The sequence below is a fragment of the Mesoplodon bidens genome (genome assembly GCF_964165515.1).
Source record: "Mesoplodon bidens genome assembly, chromosome: 2".
NCBI classification, from domain to species: domain Eukaryota; kingdom Metazoa; phylum Chordata; class Mammalia; order Artiodactyla; family Ziphiidae; genus Mesoplodon; species Mesoplodon bidens.
In genome coordinates, this window is record NC_138177.1 from 21,466,428 (window position 1) to 21,487,783 (window position 21,356).

A 21,356-nucleotide genomic window follows, 5' to 3' on the forward strand; every position below is an offset into this window, starting at 1 on the left:
TTAAGCATCCGGGCTATGGATTTGGTATGACCTAGATGCTTTATTTTCTCTTCTTTTCACTTGGAGAAAATAATCTAAAGAAGAATTCTACAAAAAGAAGTTTCTACTATATAGCACAGAGAACTATATTCAGTATCCTATGATAAACCATAATGGAAAAGAATATTTTAAAAAAGAATGTAGGGCTTCCCTGGTGGCGCAGGGGTTGAGAGTCCGCCTGCCGATGCAGGGGACGCGGGTTTGTGCCCTGGTCCAGGAGGATCCCACATGCCGTGGAGCGGCTGGGCCCGTGAGCCATGGCTGCTGAGCCTGCGCGTCGGAGCCTGTGCTCCGCAGCGGGAGAGGCCACAACAGTGAGAGGCCCGCGTACCACAAAAAAAAAAAAAGTATATATAGGTATAACTGAATCACTTTGCTGTACAGCAGAAATTAACACAACATTGTAAATCAACTATACTCCAATAAAAACACAATATTGACCAAGAAAAAAGAAAAAGAAAAATTCTACAAAAAGAGATTCCTTTGTTCTGGCCCTCTCTCTCTCTCTCCCTCTCTTCTTCTCTCTCTCTCTCTCTCTCTCTCACACACACACACACACACAAACACACACAAACACACATACACACACACCCCTAGTGGCACACAGGCCTGTGGCCCGCCCCCAGGCAGCTGTGGGCAATCCCAGCTGCTCTGACTCACCCCTGCTCTCAGGGCTGGGTGACTCACTGCATCAGTGAGGCTGATGGGATGTCTGTCTGTCTGTCTGCACTGGTGAGTTCCTGTGGAAGGGATTGTGCCATCAGAAAGTGAGATTTTGCTGGATCCAGAGAGATAGAATCATGTGAGAGGCTTTGAAAAGTACAGAGGAGTGTTTATTCAGGTTTAAAAAACTGGACCTTGTCCAGTGGCGGGTGTGGCCATCATCATGGGTAACTACAAGTAACTATGAGTCGCTCAGAACCACCAAGTTCCTTTGTGAGCAGAGTCCTGTGTGCAGAGGCCCTGAAGGCTGATGAATCACCTGCCAGGACTGCAGAGAAGAGGGTGTGGCCCGGGCCAGAGGATGGTACTCCCAGGTGACGAGGGGGTTCCTCTGTGAAGGGCTGCAGGAAGCTTCTGTTAGGGCTGGTTTGCCTTTGTCGCTAAAAGGCCTGGGAAGGGGAACCTCAGCCACCCGCCTGGGAGGAGGTGCTTTCCCAGGATGGGCTGTCCTCCAGTAGACCAGCTGGAGGAGAAATCTGCCCACTCTGTTGCTGGACGGGTGGACAAGCTTTCTCCCAAGAGCCCGGGGCTCAGTGGCCCAGCGGAAAGCGGGCAGTGAAGAAAATTAACAGCTTCCAGGAAGGGTTGTCTCTTTCCTCTGCTCTCAACTGGGATGGTTTCGTAAAACACTTGCACCAGAAACCTGTGAGTTAGGAATGAATGCCTGTGTCCCCCATTTCATCCAAGGGTACAGAAAGCAGAGCCTGGTGGTGGCAGTGGTACCTGTCCATCGGGCAGTGCAAACTGGAGATGGAGGATGTCAGGTAAAAACACATCCAGACTTAGATGGGGAAGACTTTAATCAGAAAGAAAGACTGTTGCAACAGGGGGAACTCTCAGGTCTCAAAAAACTGCAAGGATCTCAAAATCAAAAAAAAATTTTTTTGTTTTTTAATAGGGTAAAGGAGGGGCAACAGAAATAAGCAGAATCTTTGGAGGGGAAGCTGGACAAACAAGGGGAAACGAATAGGGTCTGATAGGAAAAGGTCATGCTGGGGGTCAGGAGATTTCCCAGGAGAAGCTGATAAGTGGGACCTGGTCCACTTTTTCTGTGTTTGCTCAGACTTGGAGGCAAGAGAGAAACCTGACTAAAGTTTGGTCAAGCAGAGTGTAAGAAATGGACACGTGAACACCTGGTCAAGGACAAGATAGATTGAGGGAGGAGGAATAAAATTGGTGAATACAAAACCAAACACAAATGGAGGCTGATTCCATGGAAATGGGAATTCCACTCCTGAAGCTCTTGGTGAAAAGGGCTCAGTTCTTCTTTTTTTTTTTTTTTTTTTTTTTTTGCGGTACGCGGACCTCTCACTGTTGTGGCCTCTCCCGTTGCAGAGCACAGGCTCCGGACGTGCAGGCTCAGCAACCATGGCTCACGGGTCCAGCCACTCCACGGCATGTGGGATCTTCCTGGACCAGGGCACGAACCCGTGTCCCCTGCATCAGCAGGCAGACTCTCAACCACTGTGCCACCAGGGAAGCCCAAGGGCTCAGTTCTTAAATGTGAATAAATATTCATGGCAGCAAATGCAATTCGAAAATTCTATGACTCCTCCTCCTATCCGGAAAATTTAGAAACTGGGGAGTAATAGGCAATCCCCAAAAGATTCTGAGGGACAGAGTAGTTCCTTCATATGCAAACCACTCCCCCCCCACTTATAGAATGGGTGTGTGGCCCTCAAGAACAAGTCCAGTGCTGACGTTAAAGCTAAGAGGAAGCTGACACCCTGATGATGATGGAAAAGTACCTACAGGGCTGGCTCATACCACCTGCCAGCAAACCTTCAGGCCATGGAATCTTTGGCTATAAAAGGACCCCATAGGTCACCAGCCCCTATCTCTGCAGGCCCCTGCAGCAGAAGGACCCCCATCTGGCTGGCCCTCAATCATTAAAGACCAAACACTTTGTGACCCCAAGTGATTCTGATACTCAACCAAGTTGGGGAACCCCTGACCCCTTGAACACAGCCAGTGCTGCTGGAATCTCCACGTCACAAGCCACTATTTAATTAGTTTTTATGTTGGATTAAAATCTGTGCCCCTTTAAGTCAATCACTAGTTCCACTTCTCCCTCTGGAGCAACACAGAATGAATACACTTCCTCTTCTCCAGGACAATCCTGTAAACACTTGAAGTTAGAGCATTGAGTGCCCAACATCCATCTCTTATCCAAGAAAAATGCCTCTATTTTACTTGAATATTTCTCACCCATTTTATTTATTTCTCCATCATTTATTAAGAGGCGATAATGTGCACATGACATAACAGAGCCTGTCCACAAAGTGTCTGTTAAAGGAGTAAATAGGGCTTCCCTGGTGGCGCAGTGGTTAAGAGTCTGCCTGACGATGCAGGGGACATGGGTTCGTGCCCCGGTTCGGGCGGATCCCACATGCCATGGAGCAGCTGGGCCCGTGAGCCATGGCCGCTGAGCCTGCGCATCCGGAGCCTGTGCTCCGCAACGGGAGAGGCCACAACAGTGAGAGGCCCGCGTACTGCAAAAAAAAAAACAGAGTAAATAATGACTCTCATACAAATATAAAATAACTACATGTCAAAGATTTGATTTAACTCATGAATAAATGAGGGAACCAGTAGATATTGAAAAAAAATAGTTTAAAGGAGAATCCAAAAGAACAATTAGGAATGCTGAATGGAATTTGTTAATAGATGCAAAACTGAGGGAGGGAATCTGTTTGATTGCACTTCTACCCAAAGAAGTTCATTTGCATATACATGGACAATAATTATTTGCATTACTATCAATTTCTACAATGCACAGAGTAGTAAAATATCCTGAAGACTATGAAAGGCACAGACCGCTGCAGACCTGACCCCTGGCAGGGTGATTAGGCTTCATCTAATTCCATAGAACACAGGAATACTTTTTAATTCCAAAGACTTTTCAGTTTTTCCTGACAGATCATTGTTCCACTAAAAAATCCTGAATATTCAAATCTCAAACAGTCCTTCAGGATTGACTAAAATGCCACTTTATCTGGTCTTCCTCAGACTAAAAGATAATTAAAAAAAAAAAGTAAAACCATGACTCACATATGTATATAAAATGAACAAGTTTTAAAGATTTTATTTAACTTATTAATTAAATGAGGCAACTAAGCATACATTATGACTGATTCAAAGGAAAAGTCAAAGGGGCACAGATTTATCTGAAGTAAAGGATAAAGAATATTGAAATGAATGTGCCAATGGACTCAACTGGCTTCTCCACGGTGGGGAGGGAGATCCCCTGCACTGAACAGAATTAATTTGCATATAGAGCAAAATTATTTTGCACTGCTACCGTGATCTACAACTTTGGGCTGTAAAATGACTCAAAAACAGTGAAAGGCTGGAATCAGATAACCTGGGAGGAGGTGCTCTGAACCGGACTTTCTCAGCCTCGGCATTACTGACATTTTGGATGCCGACTAACAACTGTCTCTTCCCATCTGGTTCTCACTAAGCCACTGCAGTTGCTGACCTCCAACACCCCCTGAAAGGAGTTCAGGGTGGAGATCAGGAATGAGGCACTCTGTGCTCTGGGGAAAACTGGCAGAACAGCCCTTTAGATAGTTAGATATTTTCAGGAGAAGATTTTATGAGCCCAGTTTCTTGCATCTTCTCACATCTAGGAAAGCACTAAAATCATTCATGGAGACACCTGCTCCTTGTGACTGGCTGCAATCTTCTGCCAAGATGTGAGCTTGACTGTATGTATCCCCGTCACCAAAATCACGTGTGTACTGTCCATGTATCCTCCTCCCTGCTTCTTCGGAGAGTTCCTCAGAGCTGAGAGGCTGTCTCCCAGGCTATAATTCTCATTTTGCCCCCCAAAAAACTTAACTCACAGCTCTCACGTTGTGTTTTTTTCTTTCTTTTTTTCAGTTGACATGGACCACGTAATTCTTTGTTTTGTGGGGAGCTGTCCTAGACATCCAAGATGTTTAGCAGCATCCCTGGCTTCTACCCAATAGAGGCCAAAAATTATCTCCAGACATTGCCAAGTGTCCCCCAAGGCCGGGAGGAGGGGGCAAATTCACCCTCAGTTAAGAAATACTGCTCTAGGGCTTCCCTGGTGGCACAGTGGTTAAGAATCTGCCCACCAATGCAGGGGACGTGGGTTTGAGCCCTGGTCCGGGAAGATCCCACATGCCACGGAGCAACTAAGCCCATGCGCCACAACTACTGAGCCTGCACTCTAGAGCCTGCAAGCCACAACTACTAAGCCCACGCACCACCACCACTGAAGCCTGCACGTCTAGAGCCCTTGCTCCGCAACAAGAGAAGCCCGCACACCACAATGAAGAGTAGCCCCCGCTCGCCACAACTAGAGAAATGCCACGCACAGCAACGAGGACACAATGCAGCCAAAAATAAATAAATAAATTTTGAAAAAACGAAAAAAAAGAAATACTGCTCTAAACAATGCATAGCTTTCCACTGAAACACGAATTCTTCCATATTAGCGCAGAAATGGAGAGGAAGGGATGACCGCACTCCTTGGCACACACCCATTCCTGTGTATGAGCCAAGAATCTCACGCTACCTCTTCAACGAGCAGAATGGTCACAGTGGCCCCTAACACAGGCAGTGTTTTAAAGGCTTTACCAATATGGACTCCGTCCTCCCAGTTAAAAGTGAGTTTCAGATAAATAACAATTAGAGAAGAAGAAATTTTCCTCCACTCTTCTATGATCTTCCGGCTGGTCTAAAAATTAAATTGACATGAGGCAGGTTAACAAAAGAAAATCAAATAAAAGTTTAATACCATGTGTACATGGAAGAGATCTAGAAAAACTGAGTAACTTACCAAACTCGCTGAAGCCCTCTCCTTAAACACCATCTTCAGCTAAAGACAAATGAGGATGTTGGTGGTAGGGGTTTGGGACTTCAAAGGGGAAGAAGACAATTGACTTGGAGATGGAAAAGCAAATATTTGGTAAATAGATGTTTGCTGGGCCAGGTGGAGACAATGGGACACAGAGAGGAATCTGGTCTCTAGGCCCTGCAGTTTTCCCCACCACACTAAGCGCATATTCTTTGCACATATCTCTGGTGATAGCTCTCTTCTGGAAACAGGCCCTTTATCTAAATTCTTTAGGCAGTTACCGGGAAGGTCAAAGCTTCTTCCTGAGTCTTTTGGGCCTTCACTGTTTTCAGCTCAAAATAATCTGCATGCCAGAGAGATATTTTGGGGTGGCAAATGTTGCTCCCCTACGTAGGAAATAATTTTTTAGTTTAAGTATGCCCCCGTGCAATATTTGGGATATACGTATACTAAAAATCGTTAGTGTTTACCTGAAAATCAAATCTAACTGGGTGTGTTACCAAACGCAAGTTCATGTGCCTGACACACAATGAGCCCAAACAAACCGAAACGTCAGAGTTTGGAGCAGAGAAAGGTTTATTGCAGGGCTATGCGAGAAGGCTGTCTCATGCTTAAAATGCCCCGAACTTCTCCAAGAAGTTCAGCAAAGCACTTTTAAAGGCAAGATGGAGGGGCGTGGTTAGTTGTTGCAAACTTCTTGGTGTTGGAATCCTTCCTTCTTGTAGCTGTTCATGTTGGTCAGGTAAAGATGTTCCTGTAAACCTCCAATGAAACAAAAGTTATTCTCTGTTCTGCAACTTTTTATCTCTATATGAATGTACTCTTAAAGGTCAGAGCCCTGAGAATAGGCTATCCTGTATATTTCAGGCTGTAGATAACATTCTTTTACAAAAGGTTCAGAGCCAGCCTGACTAAACACAGGCAACAAAACAGATCTAATATGGAGTCAGATTTGTTCTTCCCTATTACAGGTGGATGTATTTTTATTTGCCAAATCTGGCCACCCTATCTGTGATCAGATAGCTAACCAGTAGCAGTGTGTAGCATCATGATTGTAACACGCCTCTGGTGACTTAGAATCCCTGTTCTGCCTCTGATTAGTTGTGCGACATTGGATGATGTCATTGAACCTCTCTGATGCTCAGTTTTCCCATCTGTCAAATGGGGACTATAGCGGAGGGACAACCTTCTCATAGAGCTTATTTAGTCTCCTGGAGCTCTCTCCCCGATCTTCTGACTCACAGGGTGTGTCCTGGAGAGTCAGGACAGCCCCAACCTCGGGTTTCGCCCAGCCTTCCTCCCCAACAAGTGGGAAGTCGTCTGTCGGGGTTGGGTTTGAGTCCCCACTTTTCCACCAGGACGCCCAGGTGCGCGGCGCGGGCCGGCCCGGCCATCCCAGGCGCCGGCCGCAGGTGGCAGCACCGGCCCCGTGGGCCGCCGCCGCCGTCCTACCGCCGGCGCTGTGCAGGCCGCCGGCAGGCAGGGTCTAGGGCCGGGCGCCGAGCAGGCGGGGAGCGGCCAGGCCACGCCCCGACGCTCGGAGGGCGTTGCCCTGCCGCGTGAATCATCGCCCGCGGCGGCCGCTCCCAGTCCCGCTGCCGCGCGGCGAGCCCTGGACACGGTTTTGCGGAGCGACGCGCCGAGCAGCCACTGAGACCCTCGCTCACTCTCTGGGCGGCAGCGCGGGCACCGGGCCGACCATGGCGGGCATCGCGGTCAAGCTGGCGAAGGACCGGGAGGCGGCCGAGGGGCTGGGCTCACACGAGAGGGCCGTCAAGTACCTCAACCAGGACTACGCGGCGCTGCGGGACGAGTGCCTGGAGGCCGGGGCGCTCTTCCACGACCCGTCCTTCCCGGCCCACCCGGCTTCCCTGGGCTTCAAGGAGTTGGGGCCCTACTCCAGCAAGACCCGGGGCATCGAGTGGAAGCGGCCCACGGTAGGCAGCGGGCCCGCGGCGGGATGCGGGGCGGGCGGGGCGCGGAGACCGGAGGCGCGGCGACCGGGCCTCGCGGCAGCCGAGAACCAGGCCCGGCGCGCGGGGAGCCAGGGGAGCGCGCAGAGCTGAGCCCCGCAGCCGGGAGCCCCGTCCCCGCGCTGCCCAGCCGGTGACTCTGCAGGCGCGGGGTCGGGGGAAGCTCCGCGGTCGCCCGTGTCCCCTCTGCCACCCACGGCGCCCTCAGGACGGGCCGAAGTGCACGCTGCCCGTAAATCCCACTAGCAGGCCCTCCAGCAAAAACTCACAAAAACTCGGTTGATATAGGGGGACCTGGAGAAAACTTGTTGGACTCCGGTGGGGAGACAGTCTGCGGAGAAGGGAGGCGGGGTGCCGGGGGGGGGGATGTGTGGTGTGAGTGGGACACTATCTAACCGGGGAAAAGTCGGTCTCTAACTAGGTTAGGCTGCTTCAGGAATGGAGAAAGTCCACACCTGGCCTGGTCCTTTGTGACTAAGGATTGTCTCATGCAGCGACGGTTAGATTTATCCAGTCGGAGTTTCCTGTTTATTTTTCCAAATGGGGGCCGACCTCCCCGTAACATTTACCCTGGTGATTCTCAAAGGGATAGGGGAGATGCAGCCAGGAGCCAGTTCCTGCACCTTACTCACCCTCCCAGAATCCTCACCCCGGCATCTCAGGGGCCCCTCGGTGTTCCCTTATCCCGCCCCGCTGGGTCTCTGTCCTGCTTGCCCTGGCAGGGCTTGGAACAGTTTCCTTCCTGATCAATTTATCCATCCTGTTTCCCCTGGACCCCCTCCTGGCCCCATGTCCTTTGGGACACCTCACCGATCTTGCCCCACCAAACCTCAAGGAGGCTTCCTGGGACATACAGCCTCCAGACTCCTGTTAGGGAAATAAACATTCCTGCCCTGCTCCCACTTCTCTGAGCCCCTCACCCCCACCCGCTAGTCACCTTCTGTTACTCCAAACCCAGCCCGTAGGCAGCAAGTTCAGTAGGAAGTGTCCTTGGCCTGGAGCACTTGAGTTCATTTCTTGCTAACCTGCGTGAGCCGTTTAACCACCCTGCCCCCGTTTTTTCGTCTAAAAGAAGAGGTGATGCCTACATAGTTTCCTCTCCCCACTGGCTCACCAGGCCCAGCACCTTTTAGTTTCTCAAGGGCACCCATCTCTTTCCTGCCTCACCTGCCAGGGATGCTCCTTCCTGGTTTTCTGGAGTCTGGCTCACTTACTCTTTGGGACTTAGTTAGATGTCACCTCCCCAAAGAGATCTTTCCTGACCATTCTTAGCAGCCCCCTTCTCATCTTGTTATTCTTTATCACTGAACCCTGCTAATTTCCTTCATAGCATTTTCACAACTTATAAATAATTACATATATTTGTTTGTCTTTCCTAGTGAACTGCAGGGGCCATGTGTGTATTGTGCACCAATCTATCCCCAGTGCATTCAGAGTATGCATTCATTCGTTCACTCATTCATTTAACAAAACTTACCGAGTGCCTGTTATATGTCAGGCAGTGTCTTAAATGCTTGGGATACATCTGTGAACAAAGACTGACTATTTGTGGAACGAGTGAATGAGTGAATGCAGGACTGTAATTAGCCTCGAACAGAATTACAGCTGTAAAAGTGATAAACGAGAATGTATTCGCCTTACATTTGTATGGCACTTTACAGTTTACAAAGTGAATTTACATACTTCTTTGCTTATTCTTACATTCACTCAATAAGCGTATCTTGAACGCCTACTGTATGCCAGGCACAGTGCATATGGTTTCTGCCTCTGAAGGCTTTAGGGGCTAGTGAGGGGACACAGACAGGGCACCCAACAGTTGGAAATGCCTGTAGGACTTCCACATGGGGAAATAGAGATCCAAGGCCATTTTAGGGCCCCAGATTAGGGCGGGACAGGGTGTGCACTGCACAACCAAAGGGGAGGGTAACTGTTATTGTCCCATTCAGCAGTTGAAGAAATTGAGGCTGGGGAAGGTTAGTTATTCGCTCATACAGGTGTCTGGGGTGGAGCCAGGACTGTGTCCAGCCTATGGGTGTCGAGAGCCGCCCTCTCTGCCTTCTCCAACACCGCTGTGGTTCGGATCAGGCAAGGCAAACAGACATGTGTCCACTGGATCTAGACGGAAGCAAGTCATTGGTAACTGTAACAGAGCAATTGCAATGGCATAGAATTGCAATGGGGTAGAAGCCGGATGGCTGTAGACCCCAAAGTAAGGAACCGGAAATGAAGAGCGTGCCCAGCTAATTCCAGAAGGGTGCCTGTGAAAGGAGAGGAGGAAAAGTGTCAGGGAGAGTGGGACCTGGGGCTCGACAGGCTGGTTTTCAGGTGAGAGCAATTGGAATGTGTTATATGTCAGGTCCCAGAGAGAAAAGCAGTGGGGAGACGGTGAAATGAGCCACAAGGAAATGAGAGCAGGGTTGCAGGTGGGAGGCAGGGGAGCAGGCCAGCCCTGGAGCGGGGGCTGCTCCTCCTCAGAGGGCGCTTTCCGGCACTGGCCACAGAGGGCAGGGGGCTGGGAAGGAGGCTGAAGAGCACATGGCTGCAGTCCCTGTGGCTGACGCAGAGGCACAGCGAGGAAAAAGCCGGCACCACCCGAGGGTGCCACCAGTCAGGTGGGAGTGAGGGCAGGTGTGTGAGTCCCCACCTTACCCTGAAACATGTAAGGCCTCTGAGTGGTTTATGATTTGTTTACACTCAGCTGGCTGAACTCAGCCTCAAACCTGCATCTCCTGCCTCATGTTCAGTGATTATGATCAACTGCTCCAGTAATAATTAACAGTAGGTGACTTTTATAGAGCGCTTCCCAAGGCACGTGTACACAGTCATCTCATTTAACCCTCAGAACAACCTGATGTGGTAGGTACACTTGTCAGCGCCATCCCCATTATACAGATGAGGAAACTGAGGCTTAAAGAGGTGAAGTAACTGGCCGGGGTCATAGAACCCATATAGGAAGTGACAGCGCCAGAATTCAAACCCAGGTTGTCTGACTCCAAGGCCCAAGCCCTCAACCCCTTCCCTGGGACTGTTAAGTTCCGTATGTAATTCCGTGCCCTTCATGTTGTGTACAAGTTTCAATTTCCTGAAGCATCTCCAAGGACCACTCTAAACTTTGCCTTCTTTGGAGAGGGTGCCAAAGGTGTGAGGAAGTTTCTCAGACGTAATGGAAAAATCCTTCTGGGGTAAGTGCCTGGCACACTCAGGATTATCAATAGGATTTTTGGGCTCCCAGCACCAAACTCTTCCATCAGCGGGATAAGTGTTTGGCTGGCGGGCCTCGGGCAAAGCTGGCTTCATTGGCCTCAGCAGAAGAGCATTCTCACTGTCCCTGTCATTCCCCCGAACAGCCCAACCTGAACAGGGAAGGGACAATGCAGAGGCATGAAAGGAGTGTGTTCTGCTGCGGATTCCAAAAGAGCCTCTGCAGCCTAGGCCGGGATGGCCAGGGGCTAGATCCAGGCCTCACCCAAGAAAAGCTTCTGCTTGACAGGGAGGGGTGTGGGGGGATGGGTACAGGGGGCTGGGCGCTATGGGGTGGAGCTCTTACGAGCCAAGGGGTCCAGGCCAAGGGAAGCCCAGATTTATGCCCTGACTTCCTCTGTGGTTTGGGGGTGGGGCTCTTCAGAATCAGGAAGCATACTCAGAGAGGGCTGCAGGAGGGCCAGCACTGTTCAAGGTTAGGTTCCAGCAGGCAACTTGTGGGACAGCCCTTGGAGACTTGTTAGTAATCCATTAGGGGCAGGGCAGGAGGGAAAGGATATATGGTTTACACTGGTGAGTTCAAATCCCAGTGCCATCTACTGCTTACGAGCAGTGTGTCTTGGGACATGTGGCTTTATCTCTTAGCCTGTTTCCCCACCTGTGAAATGGTGTTGGTGTCCATCTGTGTTCCCGAAAGGGCTGCCTGAGATAAAGTACCACACACAGTATTGACACACAGCAGGCTCACGGTATGTGGACCCCCAAGTATCATGGCCTGTGGACGAATCCAGAAGGCTAGATACCTTCCCCCGCCCTCAAGAAGCGTGTGAGTGTTAGGAAGACAGACTGGTACCCAGCACCCCCACACAGCACACAGCTAGCTGCTAAATTGCAGAGTACACATACTCTGGGATTCAGGATCAAAAGGATGGGTGAGGGCTGGACTGTGAAGGAGGGCCTCGTGGAGTTGGTGGCAGTGGGTCTTGAGATACGGTAAGATGTGGAAAAGGAGAGAAGAGGGTGGGAGAGGGAGGAATTCCATGCAGGAACAGAGGAGAGGGACCGGCATAGCGGGCAGGGCAGGTCCCGAGTGTGGACCATCTCAAGGCCCCCAGAGGAGGCTGGACTGGGCGCTGCCCTGGCCTTAGGAAGTAGCGTGATGAAGTGGGCTGTAGGCGGTGTGGAGCGTTGGGGTCCCGTGGCAGTCCAACTGTAACTGCATAGCTTTCCCTAGAGGGGAGGGGAAGGGACGGAGGGGGTCCGATGCACCTTCTGGGAACCGAGGTGTCCTGACTACAGAAGCACATGCCAGGTCGGTTGACAGCAGCTCGTGGGTCTCGTTTCCAGGAGCTCTGCGGTGATCCCCAATTTATTACTGGAGGAGCCACGCGCACGGACATCTGCCAGGGAGCCCTGGGTAAGTGATGGCATCTCCAACAGGCTACGGGGGCTTGTCTGAAAGGCTGTGGATAGAAGGAGTGAGGGATGATCTGTGGCTCCGCTCCCTTGCCAGAGAGTTTGGCAATTTCCAGTTCTAGAAGCTTCCTGGAATGTCTTGTCCCCTGAGGACCCCGTGCTGCGGCAGACAAATACACAGATGTGTGGTGAGGCCTCCTGGGTCCCCTGCACTGGGCTAGTTGTTGAAGTTACAAGGACACTCCCACTAGAAGACGGAGGAGCTTCTGGATCTCAGCCACCCTTGGTGTCTGTATGTCCCGGGGCCAGTGTTGCTAGTGGCCCACGGAACAGTCAGGCTCTGAGCTGAGGGCCAGGTGGGAGGACTAGCCCAGGCCCGGTTGCAGCACTGAGACATCAGTTCTCTGGGGTTCAGGGATGAGATGGTGACTCAGCGTGTGGAGGAAGAGGAAACCCTAACACTCGCTGCTGGGAGGAAGTTAACGTACCAGGGCATTCTCAGTGTTTGCAGGACGAGCTCACCATGGTATCACAACAGTGAACGCGGTGCTTATTGTCACAGAGGCAATTGAAATGTTCATTTAAGTAAGTTTAACTGGAGTAGCTGAATCGTGAGGGTCTGAAACTTTGCTCTCTGTAGCTGAGCTCTGATTTTCTGGACATAGTGCCTGCTGAGATTGGAACCTGCTCCAGCTTTGGCATGAAAGCCCCCAAGTTTTCTTTTTTTTTCTTTAATTTATTTTATTGAAGTAAAGTTGATTTACAGTGTTGTGTTAATTTCTACTGTACAGCAAAGTGATTCAGTTATACATGTATTCTTTTTCATATTCTTTTCCATTATGGTTTATCATAAGATATTGAATATAGTCCCCTGTGCTATACAGTAGGACCTTGTTGTTTATTGCTATACAGGACCCGAGGGTTCTGCAAAGAAGTCTTAACGATGGGGCCTGGGACCACCATTGAAGATTCTCATAGAATCCACGCTCATTTTTTTTACTCATAATAGATATGGGCCTCTGATCCCCGGAGCAGATTATTTGCTGCGAATAACCAAAAACTTGTTTCGAGCCATCAGCTCCAACTTGCTTTCCAGACTAGTCTATCAGTAACAAAATTAATCATCTTGAATTGTACCTTCTTTCCTGGCCCACCCAGCAGAGGTTCTGTCCTGGGAGTGACTAGTTTGAGGTCATCCAACAGCTGAAGTGAGGGCCTGGAATGCAAATGCAGACAGTCTGTGTGTTTAACCCCTGAGCTAGGCTCCCCAGAAGGGGCATGGAAAGTTTTCAGTCTCTGAGGGATGTCAGGGCATTTGTGTGAATCGTTAGGACAGGCACACTGGGAGCCCCTTGGCGACCCCTTGAAATGGGTCTCCGAGAGCATGACCCAGGGCTGGGCGAGCAAACGCCGCTCTCTGGGCTCAGCCTCTGTGTGCAAATTCCTGAGATGCCAGAGCACATTCTTACCCACAGAAAACATACCTCCCATTTCCCACCTTCTCTCCCCCACAAAAGAGAGATGCCCAGGGGGCCTCGGGCACCTAGGTGGGTGCTCCAGGAAAATCCACTGGTTAGAGAAAATGGAAGTTAACAGGGCTAGAAGCTGATGGAGACTTTGACCAACCATGGGGGCTTTAGGAAATCTGGAAACAAAAATGACAACTGTCATACCTGGGCTAAATTCCACACCTAGACTAAACATCTACTTTAAAGTTTAATGACATCTTAAGGGCCAAATTGCAAGATTTAAGTCCTGGTTAAATACTGTCAGGCCATTTGGAGAGGAGAGTCGCAAAGCTTACACTCCTGGGGCAAAAATCCCCATGGCATGCACCAAATCAAATAGAAACAAGGTTAAGTGTAAGTCCTTTAAAACATTTCTCAGTCATCAGGTCTGTAATTTCTAAGGTTTGTTTTTACACCACATTGGCCATTTTGTTCTCTTGGCCTTTTATTTTGGAGGATCTGGGTTTGATTACGATCTGTGAAATGTGGTGGACTGAACTCTCACTCTGATTCTGGCATCCGGACACAGGGTGACTGTGCATGGGGTGGTGACTGTCACCAGGTCTCAGCAGGTTCAGAAGCACCAGAAACAGGGGGGCTGCGGCAGTTGACACCTGGCCACACAACCAGAGATGCGAGTCAAGGCTCAGCTCTTAGTTGGCAGACCGTGGGCGCGTCATCACTTGGAACCTCAGTCTCTTCTGAAAATGGGAGGGAGGGGAAGAGTCAACGGGGTGACCTCAGAGATCCCCTACGATGGGGCATTCAGCTATTCTAGAGTCTTTCCTCATGCCTGACACTGAGTGTACATCTTGTGCTAGAGAATCAAAGCAACGAGGGCAGATCCCTTATTTCAGAGCAGGAATGATAACAGCCCCTATCACTGTATAACAGTTTGCAACTCGTGGAGCATTTTCATTGCATTGTCTCATGTAATCATCCAAGTAAATATTTTCATCCCAGCTCTGCAGATAAGAAAACTGAGGCAGGGGGTGGGGAGCCCATGCAAGGCCACAAAGCTAAAAATTGCCAAAGGAAAGAACCCTGATCTGATTTTAAAGCTTTCCACACTCTTCTCACTCCCATCACAAGTGGCCATGAGGCTATGTTGAGGGGTTTTGGAGGTAAAATTCTCAAAGCAAAATTTATTTTCCTACATGTACTTTCTACCCTGAGACTCCCTCAGTTCACCAGTGAACCTGGGCGGGGCCCATCCTGGGACTTGTACATTTCTCAGCCTCCTGCCTCACTTCACAGGGCTGCCCAGCGATGGTTAATCCACCAGCTCCCACCCACTTTCCCAGAGGGTCAGCTGGAAGCCTCAGCAAAGTCATTCCAACCATGTTTGCAGAACTGCTCTGACGTGAGCCATCTGCTCTGCAGACCTTGGTTGTGCTCAGCATTGAGTCAGTGAAGAAAAATCTGCCCATCTGGAGGAAGGGCTGGAGACCCAGGCTGAGCCTCGGCCAGGCTGAGCCTCGGCCAGGCTGGCCCTACAGCTAAATATGGCTCTGGAGTTGCTGCTCTCAGCCTCTTCTTACAAGTGATGGCCATGGAGTGGCCCCAGGAGCCCAGGAGACCCCAGACCTGAGCTCCTCCTATCTTTGGTTTTCACTGGGCCACTGCTAGGCTTTAACCACTGCCCCTCATAGCCCCCCATGGACCCCACAGCCTTCAAAACTCTCAGAGGAAGGTAGCTGCCCTGGCCAGTTGCCCCCATAGGCCCTCGGCTTCCTGGGGGAAGGCTCGAGGCTGCCAACGCTGTCAGAGCTGTTGAAACCGCACAGCCCCGTGTCTTTGTAACCTGTCCGCTCAGGTGGATCACCCTGCCTCTACCCCTAAAAGTCACGTGGGCCGCCAGGCGCTGGGAGATGTTTGGCTACAGGGTGCCCCTCCCCACAGCCAGGCTCAGCAGAGAGTGGGGAAGGGCAGGGCCAGTGGGAAAAGCGTGCAGGAAGGAGGTTTCCAGTTCCTGCTTCCTTCCCTGCTTACTAGCCTGGGTGACTTTGGGCAGGTTACCCAAGCTCTCTGAGCCTCAGTTTCCTCTTCTATAAAATGGGAATAATGATAATACTCCTTTCCCAGGGCTGTGATGAAAAATGCGATTAATGTAGGCAAACACACTGGCAAATTGTAGAATCCTGAACAAATTCAACCTCTCCCTATTTTCCCATTTTTAAATACTGTAACTAACTTTTTCAATGATTCTTAAATTATAATTGTTTTCAGTGTCTGCAATCCATTTTATTTTAATATAATCTAAACACATACCATTTAGAAAATACCAAGAAAACTTTATGTACAAGAGATGATGCTATTGCATTCGGACAAAGCTGGCAAGTTCTTGCTACTAGTATAGCCCAGGAAACACCACGGAGGAAACCTAATATATTGGAATAGATGTTGTGGTGTTTGGCCCACAGTTTGATAGCTCTCGGGGTTAACCTGAAGTTGTCCATGTTTGGTACTAGATGTAAAATTTCCTCGGTTACCCTGCAACCGTTAAGACTTCTTACGCATCTTATATTTAAGTTTGTAAGCAGACTCATCTCTTAAGCCCACGTCTCCTGGAAGAGTCTGCAGTGCTAATCCTGCAAACAAAACATCAGTCTCTATCTGTCCCATCAAAACACAGTTTGATAACTGGTACAAATGCTTCTTCCACAGCTCTTAAATCTTGTACTTCTTCCTGTAAATTCCACTTATCGTAGAATGAGGTGAAAAAATCACTTCGATCAACATGTCTTGGTGCAACGCACAGCGCATCAATATCGGCACCTTTTGTATGTAGTCCTAATCTCTAAGATCCAAATGTAAAACTTTTTCCACCACCATTTTCAATTACAGACCGTGGAAGATTCTCGCTTTCACTGATTTCTCGTATCCACTCTTTTACCAGGTTATTTAATTTTCCCCAAATTAAAAGCCTGCGCTGCAGTTCCTCTTCCTCTTCAAAAATGCCAAAGGGCTTCAGAGTCTCAATTAGTTTCTGTGTAAGTAGGCAGTCAGTCTCCTTGGGGGCTGCTAAGCTGATGGGGGAGGTAATGCCATAGTGCTTCTGTGGCCGCTGTGTTTGCTGTGATCCGTGCGTTGTAACTGGAAACCGCATGGTCTCCTGCGCGGGCACTGCCCAGTCACCCGCCTCCCCCGCTGCCGCCCTGGGCATGACCCACTGAGACGGGGGTGAGGGGTGCCTGCCTCAGCCCTGGGTCCAACCCCCTTAAATTATAATTTTTAAAAGCTATTTTAATAGGTGCCTTTTAAACATTTTAACAGACTTTGTTAGAACAGTTTTAGGTTTACAGAAAAATTGAGATGATAGGACAGAGAGTTCCATACACACCAGCCCAGTTTCCCCTACTGGTAGCTTCTTACATTATTAAGCGTGGGACATTTGCTACAGTTAATGAACCAGTATTGATACATTATCATTAACTAAAGCCCATACTTTAGCTTTCTTTAGTTTTTACTTAAGGTCCTTTTTCTGCCCCAGGATCCCATCCAGGACACCACATTACATTTAGTTGTCATGTCTCCTAAGGCTCTTCTTGGCTTTGACAGTTTCTCAGCCTGTTTTGGATGTCCTTGTCACTTTTCAGGAGTACTGGTCCGGGATTTTGTAGGATGCCCCTCTATTGGAATTTGTAGGTGCCTTTTTAAAAAAGAGTGCTTGTAGTTAAAAAAAAAAAAAAGTACTAGAAAATAGGTGTTGGCTGGTTTGGTGGGGAAAATAAATATATTTTTTCCTCTTTCTTAAAACAGTGGCTTCACTGCCAGCCCCAGCACTGCCCTCACCGTCCCCGACCCCAGTGGCTTCTCCCAGCTCCTGGGGCAGATATGTGCGTCCGTGAGTCCTCCTGTGCTCTCCCCGGCAGCTCTTCTGGTTATAAATGCTTTTTCACAGCTTTTCTCCCCTGTGGCTGCTGCCTGTGCTCCCAGCTTCCTTTCCTGCTGCACCTGAGACAGGCCCATAAACGGGCCAGGGATGAATCTCCCAGCGGCCCCGTCCTGCCCTGGCTGCCCCAGCCTCGGCAGTCACACAGTGGGGTTCCTGCCTCATCCGAGGCCTAAAGCTGGGCACATCTCTCCTTGGCTGTCCCTGACCTCCTCTCCCCAGGGTGGAGAGTCAGTGGGAATCCTCCCCAAAGAATCCCCCCCATTGTCATGTACATGTTCCTCTGAAGTCAGAGGAAACTTCCAAAGAGTTTACACGGTTCCTTTGCTCCCCGTGGGCCTGTGGATCAGAGTGTGACTTTTTGCTTGTTCGGGTGCTCCCTGAGCCAGGAGCCAGGCCACATCCCTGTGTGGACTCTGCTCTGTTTCTGAGTTGAGGGGATTGGATCCTAGTTCTGTAAGGTCTCACTACTTCTGACATTCTGTGACTTCCACTGGCAGTCCCTGCTCTCCACCGCACCCTGCCGGCACCAGGCTGCAGATCACGTTTGTTGAGCAATGACATCTCCACCCCAGGATCTGAGACCCTTGCTCAGATCACCCCCCACAGGATCAGCCACAGAGAGGCCCCCATACAGGGGATTTCAGAAATGAAGGGCCATGTGTTCTGTGAGGTCTAGTGAGGTCCTGGGCAGCAACAGTGGGGCGAGGAAGCCCCAGGAGGAGGGTAGTCTGCTCTGGCTGGGCCAGCGTTGGGTGGCCTGTGTGCAGTGGGGCAGACTCTAGACCAGCACTGTCCACCAGCACTTTTAGCAGTGATGCGAATGTCCTACACTGTCAGTATGGTGGCTGCACGCCACATGTGGAGCATTTGAAGTGCGACTAATGCAACCAAGGAACTGAATTTTTAATTTTCTTCAGTTTGAACATGAAAAGCCACATGTGCGTTATGGCCACTGCAGCGCTGGGATCCGGCCTCCCATCCTTGACTTTCCGGGGTGGGATGGTCTCCACACAGAGCCAAGCAAGGCACGTACATCAGTAAACATCTGTAAATGGCAGGGTCCAGAGTGAGGACTTGGGTGTCCATCAGTTAGAGGTTGGCCTCTTGGTTCTACCGCTTCCTGGCTCTATCACATGGGTAAATCACCGTCCTTGTTAAGCCTCAGTTTTCTCATCCATAAAATGGGGATGATAGTAGTATCTACCTCAGAGGCCTATGAGGATGAAATTAAATAAGGCATGGAAAGCTCAGAGTGCCAGAGGCTGACACTTAGTCAGGGTTTAATAACTGCAAATTGCAAGTTCCCTTTGGGGAGAGTGTGGCTTGAGGGGAGTACGGAAATGAGGCTGGGGAGGGGAGGTGGAACATGGCCTGCTGTGTCTTGAACAACCAATGGGGTCCGTCTCTGGCACTTGGCATTCGGAGGTGACCAAGGCGTTGGTGTTTGGAGAAAAGTTCAAGAAACTCGGTGAAGTCTCCTGCTCCAACTTTCAGGGCTCGTGCAATGGCCGTTGCTCCCTGACGTTTCCCAAAAGGCCAGGAGGCTCCTCACTGCCACCACGCTTGGGCCCTCTCCTCTCCCAGCACTCGCTTTGCCTGTAGTGCGCCTGCTATTTTCAGTCTCAAGCCTCTACTTACCCACCTTTGAAATGGGAACGAGGTGACATGTCTGTCCTCTCCTTTTCCCGTGAGGCGGAGAACCTTAAGGCTGTATGACTGATGGTTCCTCTCTCTCTGGGGATGAGGACCAGAGTGAGAAAACCTCTAACGTTCATTCTCATTGCAACCCCCGATGTGATCTCTCCCGTGTGTTTTGCCACCCCAGCTGCAGTGAGACCTTACCTTTAGTTCAACACTGTGAAGGCCCCCAGGAAACCAGGAAAGTAGATCCTCACCCTCTGGCTCCTCCGGGAGGTGAGGAAGGAATTCTGAGGAGTAGGAATCTAAGATGGGGTTGGCTCCACCTCCTCGCCTGCCGGGGCCTCTGGGCACGGAGGGGTTGGGGAGGAAGGCGAGGATGTGGATGTGGATGTGGATGGCAGGAAGACACGGGGCTACGGAGAGCTGGCTGGTAGCTCTGCTATCTGGTAGTGACCGCAGCGTCCACGGCCGCAGGGAGCTGGGGGGCAGAGTCGACACCCACAACCGGGAGGCTGCGTCCTCCCAGTCCAGGGCAGCCGAGGGCGGCACGGGGCAGGGCCTCCCTTCCGAGAGTCTGGTTCGTCCGTGCAGGTTCGGTGTGCGACAGTGTGACCCTGAGGCCTCGGCATCCTCGTCCCCGTCCATCCTCCCTTCTCCCTTTCAGGGCCGCCTCGTCAGGAGCAGCAGGCGAAGGGAGGGAGAGGGCACGCCTGTGGTTTGGATCATTTGTTCTTGCTGCAGCTCTGCTTGCAGCCCACGGAAGGAGGCTGAAGCCCCGTGTTTACCAGGGTTGGGACGTGAGCAGAACGGAGCACCTCCACCTCCCCCCCGACAGTGCCGGTATAATGAGACGTGATTGTGTGTAGGGGGTCATTCCGCTTTGGGGGTACCCTTCTCTGGGCTGCTCCAGACAGTGAAGCAAGCAGTCACGGAAGGGATGTCCCCGTGGGACTCATCGGCTACCATGGCACAGGGCCGGGCACTGGCAGGGTGTGCACTTCCTCTGGGGAACACCAGCAGCCCCGGGGTTGTGGGAGCGCCTATTGGCTCCCAAGGACTTCCTTCCAAAGCTGAGACGCCCCAGGCTGCCTAGGCCAGGAGAGAGTTATTCTGTCAGCAGGGTCTCAGGTCTGCTGGAGACTGTTAAATACCAGTGTCTTGGGAAGGGTCAAATTTAGCCAGAATCAGCCTCGATATCTTGGTCCCTTTCTCATCTATCTAGCTGTCACCATGGAAAGCAAAGGCACAAAGCCCTGCAGGGATGAAGCACAAGACAAGCAGGACTTGAGAGGGAGAAGGGTTTCCCGACCTCGGCCCTGCTGGTGGTTGCGGCCGGCTCATTCTCCATCATGGGGGTGTCCTGAGCGCTGTGGCATGCATGGCAGCGTTCCCAGCCTCCGCCCGTTAGATGCGCTGGCAGCCCTCCCCAAGCATGACAACCAAAGATGTCTCCACACAGAGCCAAAAATCCCTTGGGGGTAAGGGGGGCAAAGAACGTTCCTGGCGGGGAAACAGTGGTAGATCCGGGGAGAGGAGGAGGCTGTGGACGCAGTAAGTACCACGGGGCAGGCGGAGGGCAGTCACTGGGCATCCAGGGTGCGATGCCTGTGCTGGCAGCTGGTGAAGACCAACCCCACACACGTCCAGAATCATCTCCCCTAAGCCAGCCACAGTTAGGAGTAAGCGTCGTCCTGGGGAAGGAGGAAACATCGAGCTGCAGTCAGGGCGGCATGGCTGGGACGTTTGACCCCATTGAGAGGCGCTCCAGCTCTCCCCCGGGAGCTGCTGCAGCGAAGGAGGAGACCGGCCCTCTCTGCGGCTCGGGACGCTCCCCTTGGCGGGCCGTCTGTCTCACCAGCTTCCCGGAGCAGGCACGTGCGGTGCATCTCAGGTCCTGGGGTGCCCCGGGGACCGCAGAGTGACTGGGTGTCTGGGCACGGCATCCTGGCACTGGCATCTCTCCGTGTTGACGCCTCTCTTGCTGGCACGTCCCCCCCCCGCCCCGGGGCAGACTCTGTCAGCTTGCAGGTACCTCTTACTGCCCCTGGCCAGGTATAGATTTCAGGAAGGTCCCGGTCTCCTTGCACCTGTATCTAGCGTGGCGATCTGCCCCACCATCAAAGGCTTGA

At 51.1% G+C, this 21,356-nt stretch overlaps 1 protein-coding gene, 1 long non-coding RNA gene and 1 pseudogene across 3 annotated transcripts in view; 2 read left to right on the forward strand and 1 right to left on the reverse strand.

The window, feature by feature from the left end:
* The first annotated feature begins 717 nt into the window (after window positions 1–717).
* LOC308627968 lies at window positions 718–5,462 on the forward strand. Its single transcript, XR_014017477.1, has 4 exons — window positions 718–771; window positions 1,450–1,526; window positions 4,395–4,472; window positions 4,648–5,462. It is a non-coding gene; the product is annotated as an uncharacterized lncRNA (long non-coding RNA).
* Window positions 5,463–7,154: 1,692 nt separating this feature from the next.
* Window positions 7,155–21,356, forward strand: part of LOC308627965 (calpain-2 catalytic subunit) — a 54,278-nt gene continuing 40,076 nt past the window's right edge. Inside the window, exons 1-2 of the mRNA XM_081254482.1 lie at window positions 7,155–7,527; window positions 12,112–12,181. Coding sequence (XP_081110608.1) covers window positions 7,291–7,527; window positions 12,112–12,181 — 307 coding nt within the window. The 5' untranslated portion in view covers window positions 7,155–7,290. The remainder of the gene's footprint in view (window positions 7,528–12,111; window positions 12,182–21,356) is intronic.
* Window positions 15,938–16,886, reverse strand: LOC308612111 (poly(A) polymerase alpha-like; annotated as a pseudogene). The gene has a single exon. The product of its transcript is annotated as a poly(A) polymerase alpha-like (transcript).